Raw genomic sequence first — 16,611 nt, 5'->3', positions numbered from 1 at the left:
ATACAGAATAATAGTTTCATAAGTATGTAATTTCCTGGATTGAAGAACAAAAAGCTAATTCAACCATTGGGAATGAGGCGGTAGTTATTGCCATTGTTGTTTAGCAGATAATATATATGAGAAAAGGAGAGCGGACACGCTGTAATTACATTAAACACAAAATATCCATTTTCAGCGACAGTAATCACTTACGGAGTTTTGATGAACTCGATGAATTAATTAAATGAAAATAGAACAAGGGAGGACCTATTGGTATTTAATTTGAGCAATCATAGAAATATGTCGTCTTTAAAAATAATATATTCGCAACCAATAAGAGCGAGAAAACCTGCACTGGGAATTCACCATTTAAATTTATTTTAACGACTCGAGCTTGAACACGAGGTATCATGACCACCTAAAGGAGACCAGGTGATTATGTAGTATAGTTGTCGTCACCCAGATTATAACGATCAAAACTTTAAAAAGTGAAATTATTATGTCTATATTTCGTTTTTCCATTCCCAATGTTTTTCTTACGCTCGTAAGAACTCAACGCAACCTGCCAGATTCTAATGGTTTCGGCTAATCAGCAATGCCTCACCTGTGTTATGATCCCCGCACCGAACCCCCTGTTTGTTGAAGGGTTCCCACCCAACTGCGACCCCGTCTGCGAAATGAACGGGAAACCTTGCGAGGTGAACCCGACCCCGGCGACCGACTGCGGCGACCTCTGGTCCTGGTCATCCCGGAAAGAGGGGAACCCGATGGTTGGGTGCTGGATCTGGTACTGCGGCTGGAACGTGGGCTGCTGTTGCTGGAACGACGGAGGCTGTCGCTGGTACTGCTGCTGCTGCTGTTGGATCTGCTGCTGCCTCGTGAGGGCGGGCGAGGGCGTGGAGAAGCCCTGCTGGTAGGGGACGATGCGGAAGGAGGAAGTGGGGGACTTGTCGTTGGCCCTCGGAGGCGTCTGGAAGGGCAAGGGCTCCGCCGGAGGCTGAGGATCGAACGGGTCGAACGAGTGCTGGAATCGATGTTGCTGGCTGGGGTCTGCGTTGGCCGAGTGCAGACGGAACGGGATGTACGAGTTGGGGTAAAAGACGCCCTGCTGTGGGCCACCTGAAAGAATAAGAGAAAAAAGGCGTTAGTTTGAAAGGTATATTTATGATAGAAAATAAAATAGAAAAAAATATTAGATGATAAAAATTATTGAAATTTATAGAACACTAAAAATCAAAAGCGTTGTAATATTCGATTCTATTCCGCACAGAATAAGTTTGTACTCCGTTTAATGTATAAACTATGAATGAAGACTCTGCATTGAGAACAATTTATCAATTCATATTTGTAAGGAGTAGGATTATTTTATGCAAGGTTTATTTGTTAGTTTACTTTTACTTATAACACTTCTTTTTTTACTTAAAGCGCAGAATAATTTACGCTTGATGATGGATATTACTCACCGAAACCTGGTTCGCTTTATCTAAAAAAAGAATTGGTATACCTAAGTAGAAATTAAATAACCAAGAAACCTTACAATAGAACCTCACAGTTAAAAATGAGTAAGTGAATTTTATTTTAGGCAAACCAGAGTGAATGGTATGATGAGTTGTCGATAAATTTATATTTTTAAATCAAAAAAAGTTACGGAGGCTTCATTGATACAGGATTGTTGTCAGATAGGGAGGATAGGCAATAGCTTCATCGAAGTAATATCAGGCATCCCGCACAGCCAAAACGTCTTTCCTGGACTCAGTAATAGGCTCCGTGAACGAAAGACAGAACCCCCAGGAGGAAGGGAATAGAATTGCGAGGTGATTATAGCTTTCATTAGACAGTGGATTGCATATAATCCCCTCTGGAATTGAAAATGTGTACACATGTAGCAAAAGTGATAAAATTCCAAAGTTTAGCGTATACAATAAGCGACAAAAAAACGTCAAAAGGCATCTCTGTAACTCAGAAGGAAAGAAAACGAAAACAAACGACCTTCTTACGAGGAAAAAAGAAATATCTTCAGTGTTCTGAAACATCGCATTAATGTGTATTCCGAAGGTGGTTGAGTCTTACACCCTATCATTGACGCGGATAAAGCAAAGGAAGCAACAGTTAGTGGAGATAAATCTGTCAGAAATACTTGTTTGAGTTACAATTCTTGGAATTTCACCTTCGTTCTTCCACCTGAGGCTAAGAGATCTGCTAAATTCACCGCAGATATAGCCAGTGGCTGAAATCTTTACTAAACCGTCAATTTGATACATTGATCTTTCCACAAATCTCTAGCAATATCCCGGCACGAATTGCTAAGAATCCTCGCTAGAAGCAAGACCGCAGTGGATACCAAGGTACGTACAATTTTAGTATAGTTGTAGAGCGGAGAATATATTTTTAACCTTACACATTTGGTAATTCCTCCGTAGTGAATACAAATTTACCAACCTCTGATATTCAATATCTGACAATTCCTACATATAATAACCTATTTTTCTTAACAATATATTAACCGAATTCAAGAATATATGGAATTACAAAAATCATTCAAAATTAATTTACCGAGAAACCGGCTATTATGCAGAAAAAAATATCTCCAACGATATATTTTTTACGAATAAATTGCTATTGAGAAAAAAATCCTCAGTGGTACCTATTACATGTAAAGAGTTCCAAAAATATAATAAGCGAGGAAAAAAAGAACAGGTAATCATGTAAGCTATTAGTTAAAGAATTGGGCTCGCATTCAGTATCAAAATGCAAAAAATGAATGCTACGGAACATGTAAGAATAACTATGAAGTCTCTCTGAAAGGTTAACTTCAAAGTATAAAAATCTAGCCATTGAAGTGGCAATTGATACTTGAGAATGTATCAACGATGAGTTGGTATATTTAAGAATAATTACCCAGAGTTTTTGTGATGCCTGTGATGTTGATGGGGATGAACCAATTGGATATTTAAGCAGCCAATATTAGGAGGGATGTGAGAAATTGGGTATATCACTCCATTGTCGATAGGAAGTTAATTATATTTGCATTTTCAATTTAATAGAAAGATACTGTTGCAAACTTAATGCCAAAAATTGCAATGTATTCATCAACTACTCGGAGAATTGGGCAGATTGGAGCCCAAGGTAATCCACGAAAGTGGATTATTTTCTCCCGTCTGAAGACAAATGATTGAATTAGGAGATTTAAATGCCTTAAACAAATAAATTAATAATTACGTTACAGCAACTAAAATATTATTCCAAATTTCACATTTCCATCTACATAGTCGATGGACCGCTGCATGCATTTCGAGGCATTTAAGGCTTATTAATCATCTCTTGACTACATTACAGATTTGTCTCACATAACGCCTAATGGCTTTCAAAGAGAATAATTACGAAGATCAAACAATGTATGGCGTTTGGTGTAGTTACTTATATAAGGAGAATTTTTTTTCAAAAAATTCTGGTTCTTTATTTACGAATGAATGCCATTTAATGGACAGGGTGCTGACAGAACTAAATTCTTAGTATTTTTACCAAGAAATTCAGGTGCGACTCAATTTGATATTCGTACCATCAATTAAAAAGTAATCGGGCACACTTTTCATGCTAACGTACCGTACAACTGAAGCCTGAATCTACTTCACCCTTATTATATTTTGGAATTGACGTACACAAGGGAACAGAAACAAATAATTAACTAGAAATCCGTCACTTTGGTATTACAATTATGAAACACTTAAGTGGGAGATTTATAACCATTAAGGGAATGATTGAGAGGTTTGTCTTAGGTGCATAAGGAAAAATGTTTCTTTCAGATATTTTTCAACTTCTTGAAGAAGCCATTTAAATCTTATGCCGGTCAGGAAGACCTTAGGCTCTTCTTGCTCTCCTATTTCACCTAGGTTAATACGAATTTTCCTAATCATGTCTTTGATTTATTATTAATAATGTCGTCTAACTTATATTCAGTAAAAATGAAAGTGAGCAAAATTTTCATGCAAGTCGAGCTCGATTTCCAGCGCCGGAGAATTTTTTTAACGCAACACCCATTACGAAAGGTCATTAAAAGACGAAAAAGGGAGGTAAACCTTCTTGGAAAATTTCACCATGCCGAGTGGTCACTCTCCGGACTTCCGACACTAATTTGTGTCTAGCCGCTCAACTATTACGAGACACCGAGGCTCCGGCGCTGCTTTAGTCTGGGAATCCACCGCGGACAGTTTTTCACTCGTGAAGAACGCTCGCTAAAGTAACCGAGGTTTTGGCCCCTGTCGGACGGGCGGGCGTCTGACTCGCCTGAAAGTCGCCTCTGCCATCTCACCGCGAATCGTAAATCGTCCTTCCGCTGACAAGGTGCTGCTGCTATACCATAAAATAATGGCATAGTCAATACTTCATGTCAAGGCCGTAAATCGCACGTAGTATAATGGGCCAAATGACATTTTTGTCATCACCGAGGGAATGATTGATGATGGCAATAATGGCACGTGGCATATTTTGTAGAAATAAGGCAACGTTATAAATAGTAAGAAGGAATTATGGTTGGGGAAATTCGTATGAAGTTGGGTGAAATAGGAGAACAAGAAGAGTCCAAGGTCTTCCTGCCCGCCATCAGCTATAAACAGCGTCTTCAAAAAGTTATATATGTAGAATATCGGTGAAAATGGGAAAAGAAACATTTTATTTGCGTCATCTAAAACAAAGCTATCAAGCATTAACTTGATGATGACTAAATGGCATTGGGCACATTGTGCTTCATGCAATTCTCGGAAAAACTGACACTCACCAATTCAAAGTTGCTCTCATTCATTAGTTATGTAATGCAAATGCTTTAAACGATAGCGGCTGTAAAGACTATTAACAGACGCAACACAGAGATTAGCTCAACTTATGTAGCTACAGGAGGATGAAAAATATGTATACGGTACCCTAACTACACTATCATATGGTTTTGTATCATCGTTTCGGTTTTATTATTGTTTTAGTTTTATCGAGTTTGTGTTTCATATTGGTCGTTTGGGGCATTGTTGCTATATTTTGTTTAAAATAAATAAACATCGATTCGAATTTTAACGACAATAGAATGCACATCACATTGAGTTCGGTGTTCTTATTTAGCTCTTTTGTTTCCATTACATTTAAGAACCATCGCATGATACCTTAGAAATAATGGAAAATCACGGTAAGAATTCTATTTTACTCTGGCTCCACGGGAGAAATCTCCATACGAGGCGGTATGGCACAAAGCACCCGTACAAGTGGCTCCCTCCACGCTCCTCGGTCGCCCGCTCACTTATTGCACGATCCGCTGGATAATTCCGGCGACTGTTATTGCCGCACCCGGCCATAGTGCGGTGGAATGCCAAGGGCGAGACGCGAAGAAATACTTCTCGTGTGCGGCCGATGCGATGGAGGAAAAAATTCCCTTTCACCGCCGCTAACGCTGCCGTTGGCTTAGCCGCTCCCGTTAGAAGCATAGCCACTCAGTCCGCCTCGGCCTATGGCTTTGCAATGATTCGCCAGGCAATGACGAGTTTAAAATCCCTCTTCGTAATCGCAATAGCAGTTATACGCCAATTTACACGAATTAGTGGCGTTCTAATGAAATTGCAGAAAGGATTATCGGGTTTTCCACCGGGTAATTGGCTGCATGTATCCCGACGTTTCGAAGAACGACTTGCTCTTTCTCTTTAAGAGCTAATCGCTCTTCGAAACGTCTGGATACATGCAGCCAATTACCCAGTGGAAAACCCGGTAATCCTGTCTGCAATTGATACGCCGGGAAAGAAAAGTTCATACGTTCTAATGTGATGTTCCCGGTGTTGCTATGAAAGATACCTGTTCTCAATTTCTCAAGCAATCTAAGCCTAGCATGCAACCTCAAAGATTCCAGCGGCTCCTAGCATAGTTATTTTAACGTTTGTGAAACGATCACAGTATGTCCGCATGAGTTTTTAACGAATCGTGCAGCTATCCTTTGTATTTTATGAAGTTCGCGGATTAAGTTGTTCTGCGCCGGATCCCGTATGCTGGCTGTATATTTAAGGTGTGGCCGGACGAATGCGAAAGAACACCCCTCTTTTACTTATTCATCCAAAAAACATCGGATTCAAATTACGGATGCTCTATCTCTCCTGCTTATTACTTCTTTACTATTATTATCCCGGCATTTTTTTGCCATACACAAAACTGGGAATTATTCATAACCTTCCATTAATTTTAGGGCACTTATTCAGAGGTGGAACAAATTTTCGGAATTACGACTTTTGGCCTTACGAAAGAGTGCTTCAAGGTCGGAGTCAGTGCTGATTTTAATAGCTGGTCCATGAAACTTCTCGTATAATTTCCTTAAACATTTTATTTCGTCTACTTCAGCAATAGTGAAGCTGGTCTCCAAAAGTAATTCGTCATAGCTTCGCTATACTGTCGATGTATATCTTAAACTTGGCCGCTAATGTACGCGCAGCTGCAAAAATGTTTTCTAAAGCATTCCTTTCTCTTTTGCGTATTTTGCGTGAATAGAAGCTACCAATAAGGGCAAAGAAAACAACGTATACCCGGCATTGAGAAAATTGAGGAGAAAATAACTCACCTACGACGACAATTGCGTCGGTTCGCACTTTTTTTTTTACACTCACGTGCGGCCCTGGAAGCTGTCTGGGGGTTAGTTATCACTTAAGGAATTCGACGTCGTCACGCAGGGATAAACCACATTCTTAAAACCGTTTTTCTGCATCCTTTTGCTGCTCTCAGAAGTCTATCCCGTGAGAGGTGAAGCTCCATCCGTGCCAATATTTCTACGATGGAATGTGCGATATGAAAGCGTGGCGACGCTGTGGATTACGTAACGACGCTGTAGATATGAGCAAAAAAATTTATAGTCCCACTCACTCACCCTGTGATTGGACGCAAAAGTTAGTGAGAGTAATTGGAGGTAGAGCCAAAACCAGACTAACCGCAGGCGTGTGAATTTCACACACTAAGGGTAGGGAGGCGAGTTCCATTCCCAGGGCAACCTAGCACTCCGAAGATAGATGTTTGAGTGTCTTGATGGGCTTCTATGGAACCGGAATCAAACCCAGGCCCCTTCGATCAAATCCTAAAGATATCCTAAAGTTGAACTATGGCAATTATTACGGTCTCTTACGTATAAAACCGTTTCAGGCTTTACTAGGTGGAAATGCGATATATCCATAATAAAAACTGCAAATAGCAATAATATATTTTAGTCTGTACTGACTCACCTCTGTTAAAGTTAAGCATCCCCATGACGACAAAATCTTCACCTTCATTCACACGCCAATTTGTTGCTTGTTTCATGTTATCGCCTTTCCTTTATTTGTTCACCCAAACTGTTCCCCCTCCCACTCCCCTTACGCCACTTCCATGTACCCCAACCCTCCTACCTTGGCTCTGGGTATAAATACTAGGAGAGTGCTTGTTGTATCACCTTGAAAATGACATACAACGTTGAAACCATGGTTGATAGTTGAGCTTTGTATTAACGTGGGGGAAATTATGGTATAGTATCTGGAGGAGGCGACCGACAGCTGAGGTTATTTGCGCCATGAGGATATGGAAGGAAGGATGGAGAGAAACCCGGCGTCGGCATTAGCCTGCTCTCATTGAAAGGCGCCAAGGGGACCACGGCTTAACGTCCCATCCGAAGGACGAAGTGTTGCGCTAAAAAAAAATCCTCCACACAACATTCAAGCAGGGATCGGGCTGTCTCTGAAAATTTTCTGCCACTGGTGGGATTTAAACCCGTGCCCACAGGGTTGGAAGCCAACACTCTAGCCACTACACCAACCCGATCACCGGGAAAATTACCATTTGTTGTTTTTATCATGGATGGTCTCTTACTGTACGCGAAAAAAAAACGATATCTTAAAATCTATTTAAAATTAAAAAAGATCCCTTTCACCTCAATTTATTGTTTGGTGCCTTCTGATGGATATGCTTGATCGTAGGTGCGATAAAAATGAATGCAATTGGAGCGAAGTTCCATGCATTCTCTTATTATTCATTCATTATAGCATTCTCAACCAGCTTCCGTAAATCACCGCGTATAAGGGATGACTGAAACAGTGGTATTTCGCTCCGATTCCAATTAGCGTATTGTTGAAGAGTTTAATAAGGCTCCCTTGGAGTATGCTGCTACCGTGTTGTACCATTATGAAGTCGGTATGATATCTAGAATAATTACAGCTTTGGGTGGACAGATTCGTGATGAGTTGTTAAGATAAAAAGTGGAGCGTTTTCAATGTGTTAGGCGAGTTAGGATGAAAATTTTTACAAGAGCGTAGAGATAAGTATAGGTCAAATTTTCTTAGTAAATAAGAGGAAGATTTTTTCTTAGACGACGTCAAAAATAACGTTTTGTTTACCGTCGTACTATGGTGGACGTGATCACAAGAAGAAAATAAAAGAAACAGACTGGAAAAAAGAGAGATTTAAAATGTAATTCTTCCATCGTACAATTAAGGATAGCACCTGGGTCTCGATGAATAAAATTACTGGCATCACCCGCTGGGACGAGTCATTGCATTTTTATCTTTGCGATTGTTCTAGACTTGCACGGAATTGCAAACTATTACAGGAATTACTAATAGTTGGAAATTTTTGCCTCTGCATGCATTTATATGTTTTTTTAATTATGCATAATATTTTTATGACCGTGAGGTATGCATATGAGAATTGTCTCGCGTGCTGCATGCTGGTGATTGGCCACCCCCTGCCAAACACCCTATAGGTGTCTCGAAGGGCAGATGTCTTAGCATTCTCAACCGGTATCAAGGGATGGACTGAAGAGGACTCGTTGGTCAGCCAGGGGTGAGAAGAGAGACGAGAAATTCTTGGTGGGAAGCGCCCTTCGCCACCTTCCCTTGCCGGCGCGAATACCTTTGTCCTTCTGGGATACGCGTTACTCTGGACGGAAACAGAGAAAGTGCATTATGGCTCCAACGTCCGCTCATCCTCCTATAAATACCCTCGCGTCTGCAGCCATTGCCCCTGCTTCAACGTCGTCTAGAGTTCCTTCATTTCAACGCTAGCATACATATTCGATGGCTAAGTTCTAACGACACGTATCTCAAATTCGGCCGGCTCGAGACAGGTAACTTAAACAAAGTGTAATGACATTAAAAAAATAAAATACAAACAAAAAACAACTCTTTGTTTGCAAATGAACGCTTCTTTTTCAGTTTTATGAACTTCTGGTTTTTAATTTCAGTGTACGAGTAAAAAAAATAATGGTTTTTTTGCTCTCCTGAAAAGTTACTATTTTTGAGATACGTGTTGTTAGAACTTAGCCATCGATGTATGTTAAAATAGGCTCTGGATGTGATGTTAATACATTATTATAACCGCAAATACTAACTATCTGCATGCATCTTTAGCATGCTGTAACTCATGAATCACTTACCACGCCAACTATTCCATTTTCTATTACTAGCAAGTAGTTTTATTTGGATGGTAGCATGTTCGTGTCCTTAGCACTCTCCTAGTTTCCGGTCTGACCGCGTGTCGTTGTTCTGAGTGCTTGGACTGCGTCCGACGAACGAGCACGTTTCTGATTAAGGCTAGGATGAGTGTTGCATGGCTGGTGTGGAATCACCCCATGCCATACACCCTGGTGTGGTGTCTTTCACGTTACCCCGTAGATGAAAATTCATATTTGAAATAGGTAGACACATTGAGGAACAAATGGGACCGATGATCATATTTTCCCACCCAAAATATGACCAAGGTGAATCTTGAGTTCCTCCCAAGATTCTTCAAATAAATATCGACCTTTTATTCCAAATAAAATCAACCGATTCCAGAATCATACAGTGGAAGTTCGATATATTTAAGTAAAATGTTATTGCACTTTTCCAAAATAATTTTTGTGCGTAGGACGCGTTTAGGCTCATACCGCCATCATTTGGTACAAGACATTACAGTACATGAGAAAATCATTTTTATACATTTGAGGAAGAGGTGGGGAGGATTTGAAAAATTTGATGAAGGGGTAGAAAATAGAGGTACAGTGGGGAGATGGTGAGAAAACAGACAATGATGGAGATAAGGAAAAACTAGGGGTAGAAGGAAAACCCCAGTTATAGCTGTAGAATAACGACATCAGGAGAAACCAACCTTCCATTCATATCGCCATTGCCATTGACGCCCTTAGTCTGACTATCATATCGTCATACATCGCGGCGGCGATTGAGGTAGAGGCTAACTATAAAATTCCATCTTTGTAGATTACTTCTATTGAATATGAGTAATACTAAGCGATAAAAATAATGACTTATTAGCATAATTTATACAGAGTACAAAAAGTTTAATAAAACCACATTAAAGAAGGAGTAAAAGTATATTCCAATGTTGTTCATCTAAAATGGAAATATCTGCACCATTATTTACAATATATGAAACAACTGCTTCCTCGAAGTCTCATCTGATTATAAACCAACGAAACGAAATTCAAGGACTTGTGAAAAATATATTATCGCTGAGTTGCTCTCTATAAAGAGAGATGTAGGCAACCAAGGTCATACTTGGTGTGAGGACTGCGGAATTCACGGGAAAGATAATGACTACATTTTCAAGCTTCGCACCAATTTAAGAGCGTTGATAATATACGAGTAACTGAGTCCAAGGCGTGAAAAACTTACGTGCAGGAGGCAAAAAATTGAAGGGAAAAATTTAGTTTACCTACCGGTGAGAAATAATGGAATTTCAAGAGATGCACGCAAAAAAGGATATTTTCTGGAATGGTTCATGCAAAATGCCTCACTGGAGGCAACCCGGAGTATTAACCGCATAGAAATACCCTCATCGAGGCATCATACGCTCCATTTTTGCTGTACAGAACGCGATACAAAAGCAGAATGCAAAGCGAAGCATTACCCTTCCACTAAAAAAGGTCTGAAAATGAGCCGAAAAAACTTTATTACGATGCATACGAAAATTTATGTCGGAGAATATATGTTGAGCAGAGAAACTGGATTCCAAAAATAAATCCGGTTATTTCTATTTATTTCAATTTTATGACTTTTGAACAGAGTCAGCGGAACAAAGTTCAATTACTGATTAAATTCGTACTCCAAAAATGGTTAAAGAACATAACGTACTTGCATACATTCCATACGTATTTGTCTTCCTAGCACTTGACATTACCTACTTCTTTACTTGAACTTTGCAATCAGGCACCGGCAAGAATTAAAATTCAGTGCGCAATATAATTACCCCTCCTGAAAAATCATCTCTTGATGCTAGCAATGTTTTAAATGATTAAAAGGCTATACCTTTTTTTTACCCATCTCCTCAAGTTATTCTACTTTGTATGTTTCTTGAATTTTCATTCCTCAAGGAATTCATGAAAAGACAAAGCTTGGTAAATAATCAAAACCAACCGTCATTGTAAAGCTGTTTAAGTAACCAAAAATCCATTCTACTTTCCAAACGGAGATGTACGGAAACGAAGAGAACATTATCCTGATGACAACTGGGGAAAATAGTTTTTGTCAGCAGTTCAAACTCCCCTGCAATGCACCCTATTGGTCTGCTGCGATGAGACATACCTTCATCAGTGCACGGAACTTTATACTTTTACTTTCGGCAACCAAAACATAGCATCAAAATTCCCTCTCCTATAGTGAAACAAGCCGCGGCTAATAAGCAAGGTGCAAAAGTTTTCCCTCAATGTTCGGATCGGGTGATGCGTTGTAATAGCGTCAATGTTTTGAAAAACGACCTGTTTGTCATCAAGAGGATGCATTGTACCTGTTACACCAGGAGTCACTATGAATCCTGGAAGGGAACAAGTTGCGTTACAACCAGATGACTTCCTACAAATATCTTAGTTTTTTTATGCTCGCATTATTGCAAGATTTAATCACGAGACTGTTACGTGGCTTTCTTCAACTTCCTCACTTACGGCATGCTTACCACCCTAACATTGTTTAAAAAGTATAACTCACACGAAAAGTTGAAATTTCTGTACATTATTAATGGCTAGGTACCTTTGTTATAATATCTAAAAAGTAAAAGCTGGCCATTACGTTAGAGGTGGTTGATTAGTGTTCGAGGAAAAAAAAACAGGAAATAAGACTCGCCGATGAAAGTCAACTGATGCTCGCGCAACTTTCTGGCTTGTCTCACTAGAGGAGGAAGCGTGGTCTACGGCAAAAAATTCTGAATTATTAACGGAGAATACGCTGATATATTAGTGGAAGATTGAAAACCAGAAATACTTAACTTTCACCCTCCAACAGCGGGAAGAAACGAAGAGCGCTAAAAAATTTAGAGAGAGCTACGAGGAGTCCGGCGAGTCATGCATTCCACGCTGAATTTAAAATTGAAAAATAGACTGAACCTTTTAGATAAATTCAAGAGCAGTGTCTTTTCTAACGAAGTTTGCCATATCTTACGGACACCAACATATTACGGAAGATCAGATCATAAAAATAACGTATAAAATCGTTTCAGGCTTGGTTTTGATAAATATGGCTATGTCCATGATAAAAACACAAATGGTAATTTCCAAACTACTTAATTTAACACTTAACGACCGACCATGGTTTCAACACTTTGTGCCATTATCAAGGGAATATTTGTGTCATTGTCATTATCAACGTTGATAATGACACAAAGTGTCGAAACCATGGTCGGTCGATAACTATTAAATTAAATAGTGTGGAAATTACCATTTGTGTTTTTATCATTCATATAAATATAGTAAGAGAGATAGAATGTAGAACAGACAGATTGAGATTGTCTTTTTTTCCACGATCAATAAGAGATTATAACGGCAGCGATAGAATTCATGAATAGATTACATGACTTTTAGTGTAGCCTACTACCTTATGTAAAACTTAATGCATGTTTCTGAATTTTATTATTATTTCTAACAGCGTGTGGTAGTATAATTTGTGAGTATGCGTGACGTTTTTTGGACCATGTGGTGTGCATGTGGGAGTCCAATTGCTTGCTGCATGCTGGTGATTGATCACCCCCTGCCAAAACCCTAGAGGTGGCTCGCAGGGTTTTTATGTAGATGTAGATGAAGAGCACTAAATGTTTCTCGGGGTTTCGTTCGGGTTAAAAACGTCATTGTCGCCAACGTTATGAAAGGCGTGTTGCAGGACCGTCTCCATTGTACCGGTGAACGAATCTCACCCTAAACCAGTCGGTTAATAATAAAATAATTATTGTGCGCATTTGTTTGTGCTGCATGGGTAGTGTGTAGTTTTTGATATCAGAAACTATTTTTTGTAATTTTTCTATATTTTTTTCATTTCAAGTAATAATTAATTATTTTATATTGCAAGAAAAATTCATTTATATAATTTTTTTATTTTCTCCTCTCATTTTATTCCAGTGTTTTGTATTTTTAGGACATATTTCAACAAAAACTAATGCAAAATTTGATGATATTTTAGAAGAAGAAAATACGTAGAGAAGACTCGCAGAAGGGTGACTTGATGATGCAGTGTGTATGTTTTTTGAATTCTTGGATCATAATACCAAATGTCTGCTAATATTGTGTTATTGGTTGCCCCGAGCCTTGGCTTAAAATTATGTACTACTTGGTAGATAAACTGGTTGAAAGTAGCGAGCTTCACCGGGATTACATTCGAATACCCAAGGGGTCTAGCCGGATTTGATTGGTGGAGTCGCCTAATGAGTGGGTTCCATGATTTGCTGAGGTGGAACCCGAGGTTTCTGTAAAAAAACTTTTTCTTTTTGTCTGCCAGATCTCGATTGCTTCTTTCACCCCCCTGTCCCAGAAGTTTCGGGCGTGGCAGAGCACTTTCTAGTCTTCACATTTTATGGCATACTCATTTATACATGAATTGCAATTATAATACATTCCCCTGGACCGGGAATCGAATCTCGGACCTCTATCTTTCCAAGCCACTGCGCAGACAATTACGCAATCCAGGTTGCTGTATTCCTATGATAATTATAATTGGTCCGGACTGAAATGGGAATTGAGAAAACTGGATGGCGTAGTGTGTAAAGCCAATGGTCAGTGGTTCGATTCCCGGTCCGGCTGAATTTTTTCTCATAGCAATTCATGAATATTTCTTTGCCGTTAATGTGGCAGGCTACGAAATATTATACAGGCATGCTTATTACTGATGGTATGCTCTGCAACCGCAGCACCGACTTCTCAGGTTGTATCAGCCTGAATACACTGGCCAACTTCCAAGCTCAAAGATAGGCAAAGAATGCTATTCGGGCTTCCAGCCGGGCGATCCTTCTTCATTCTGTCGACGTTTCGTTTTCGACCTGCCACCCGATGAAGAGTATATAAGCTGGCAAACTTCACCTACTTACCATTAGCCCTGACGATGGAACCCGACTCGTTAACTCCGAAACGTCGGCAGAATGGAGGGAGACCACCCGGCTGGAAACCCGAATAGCCTCCTTGGACTATATTCGCCGGGAAAGCATCATATATTACTTGTCAAAGATAGGGATCACTATCCCCATATAGTGTACGAAAGCAATTAACGAGGTGGTTTAAGGCCTGTGGTTGAAATCTTAACTTCCAATTCCAAAGCCCCGGGTTCGAACCTCGGTGGAAGAAGGCACACACTCACTCTGTGCTACAAGAGTAAGGTTGGTTACGGTAGAAGGTACAGTCAACGCCACCTAGAATCTAGGTATCGTTGGTAGAGCTCTCGCGCAAAACACGATTAAAATTTACACAAGTCTCTAATATTATTTTATGAATTTCCTAAATTAATGGAATCTAAATGTGAGGTACACCTTTTTTCCAGTTTTACGCTGTACCTTTTAGCGGAGAGTGAAATGAAGTAACATCGGACGTACTGACCAGGCGAAACTTATGAGCAATTGAAAAAATTACCATCATTATTGTTTGTGGGAAAACTCAGTTAACCTTTTATGGTACACAGAATGTTAAAGTGAAGCACACAGTAAAAACGAAAGCTAATGATCAATCAAAAGATTGGCTAATTTTCGTGCGAAGTTTTTTTTTATCTCCAAAATATCCTTTAACCCTTGAAATAAAAAACCGCCCGACGCGACGGTTTCTCTGTGGCGCCTTGGAGATTAAAATTAATTTCGAGTCACTTAAAAGGATAGTAATTGAAATTCGAGCGTCCATTTTGAGGTGGCTGATTATCTTTCCTTGAGACGGACGCGAACTAATAAAGGAGGTGTGGGAAACTGTGGGTGAAGCGGAGTTATGCCTGGAATGAGGCAGTGAGACGACCGTCGGCGACGGGAAAATATGGGGTGCGCGCGCGCTCAAGTGGAACGGCAAGAAAAAGGTAACGAGGAGGCGGGGAGAGAAGGACGGACGCCTTGTCTTGGGAGGAAGCGACAGGGAGGAGGGCAATACACATGCGGATATCTTCATCTCCCGCCGAATGATTGAGAAAATATATACAATTAGAATGGAAGAAAATAAAATCATGACATAAAGTAGCAGGTAGACCGATTCGAAAGAGAATAGTCGCTTGCCATACAAAAAAAAGTGAGATAAAAAATCTGAAAAATCCACACGAATCTCTCAAGCTGGACAATTTTCGGAATAAAATATGGCAGAGTTAAGGGAGTTCTTAGGTCAATAGAGCCACCAAAGAATCTACTTATTGCTAGTGTACTAGTGTACTTTGTAATGACACGCTGCAGCTAATTGAAAACCAAGTAGCACTGTAACATCAAAGAAACCTGGCATTGTAACGTTTCCTCGGAATACACATCGCGCTCACAATACCGCCACCGAGCGGTCGGCCTGGCGGCGGTCGCAGCAGCACACTGCACCGTTCAACATAAAACCATATTGAGTCTAAATTCGCAAATAATCGCAAGATTTTCTTTTACTTAGACTCTATAGACCATGTGCTTTCAATTCGCGTCAAAATCTACGGGGGGCTCGGAGGTGCCCAAAACGATATTGCTATTTATATTTAAAAATTCGAGTAAAAATAGCATACAATTTAAACATGTTTATTTCCAACTAGTAAACTATGGAAATTAAAAAATCACCAATATTTGTACGCAAAGGTACCAATTAATGCTCTTTATTTTTTTAATGCTCATAAATTATCTGAAACCTTCTCTTTATGAAGGTGAACTTCTCTAAAAATGAGTTATTTTACGCGTCAGGCGTTTTTATCCCGTAGGATTCATGTTTGTTCATTCTACAAACTACATTGAGCCACAAAATAGCCGTAATACTAGCCTATATCATAGATAATACAGTGTAGAATATGAATAGTACTTTCAAAAATTTCTCCAAAAAGTTGAAAAAATGACTTTCGACCAGCTTTTTCCGATTTTGAACCACTGGGCGCTGGTATTCTACACCCCAAAGATAAGTCAAATGTACACTAGTCCTTTGCAATAATTCATGAATTTCCAATGTAAACGGAATCTGCATGTGAGGTTCATATTTTTTCTTAGAAAGGAAGAAAATTAACTCATGACATAGAGTTACAGGTACACCATTCGAATAAGAATAGTCATTTGCCGTACAAAAAAAATAAATAAAAAATTTGCGAATTCCATGAGAATCTCTCCAGTTGTACATCTTACTATCTCAATTTATTGTACGAAATTGATTTACGAGATACTGTAAGCACGGTGGATGAAATCCTGACTTCCAATTCTTGGGGC

General features: G+C 39.6%; 1 protein-coding gene across 1 annotated transcript in view; it reads right to left on the bottom strand.

Annotated features, from left to right (window-relative positions):
* The window catches only part of LOC124163538, a 312,703-nt gene that overhangs the window by 25,160 nt on the left and 270,932 nt on the right, over positions 1-16,611 (bottom strand). The window contains exon 2 of the mRNA XM_046540507.1: positions 584-1,098. Coding sequence (XP_046396463.1) covers positions 584-1,098 — 515 coding nt within the window. The remainder of the gene's footprint in view (positions 1-583; positions 1,099-16,611) is intronic.

Source organism: Ischnura elegans, chromosome 8, assembly GCF_921293095.1.
Source record: "Ischnura elegans chromosome 8, ioIscEleg1.1, whole genome shotgun sequence".
Lineage (NCBI taxonomy): Eukaryota > Metazoa > Arthropoda > Insecta > Odonata > Coenagrionidae > Ischnura > Ischnura elegans.
The sequence above is the reverse complement of the archived record's forward strand: the minus strand, read 5'-3'. Positions and strand labels throughout refer to the sequence as shown.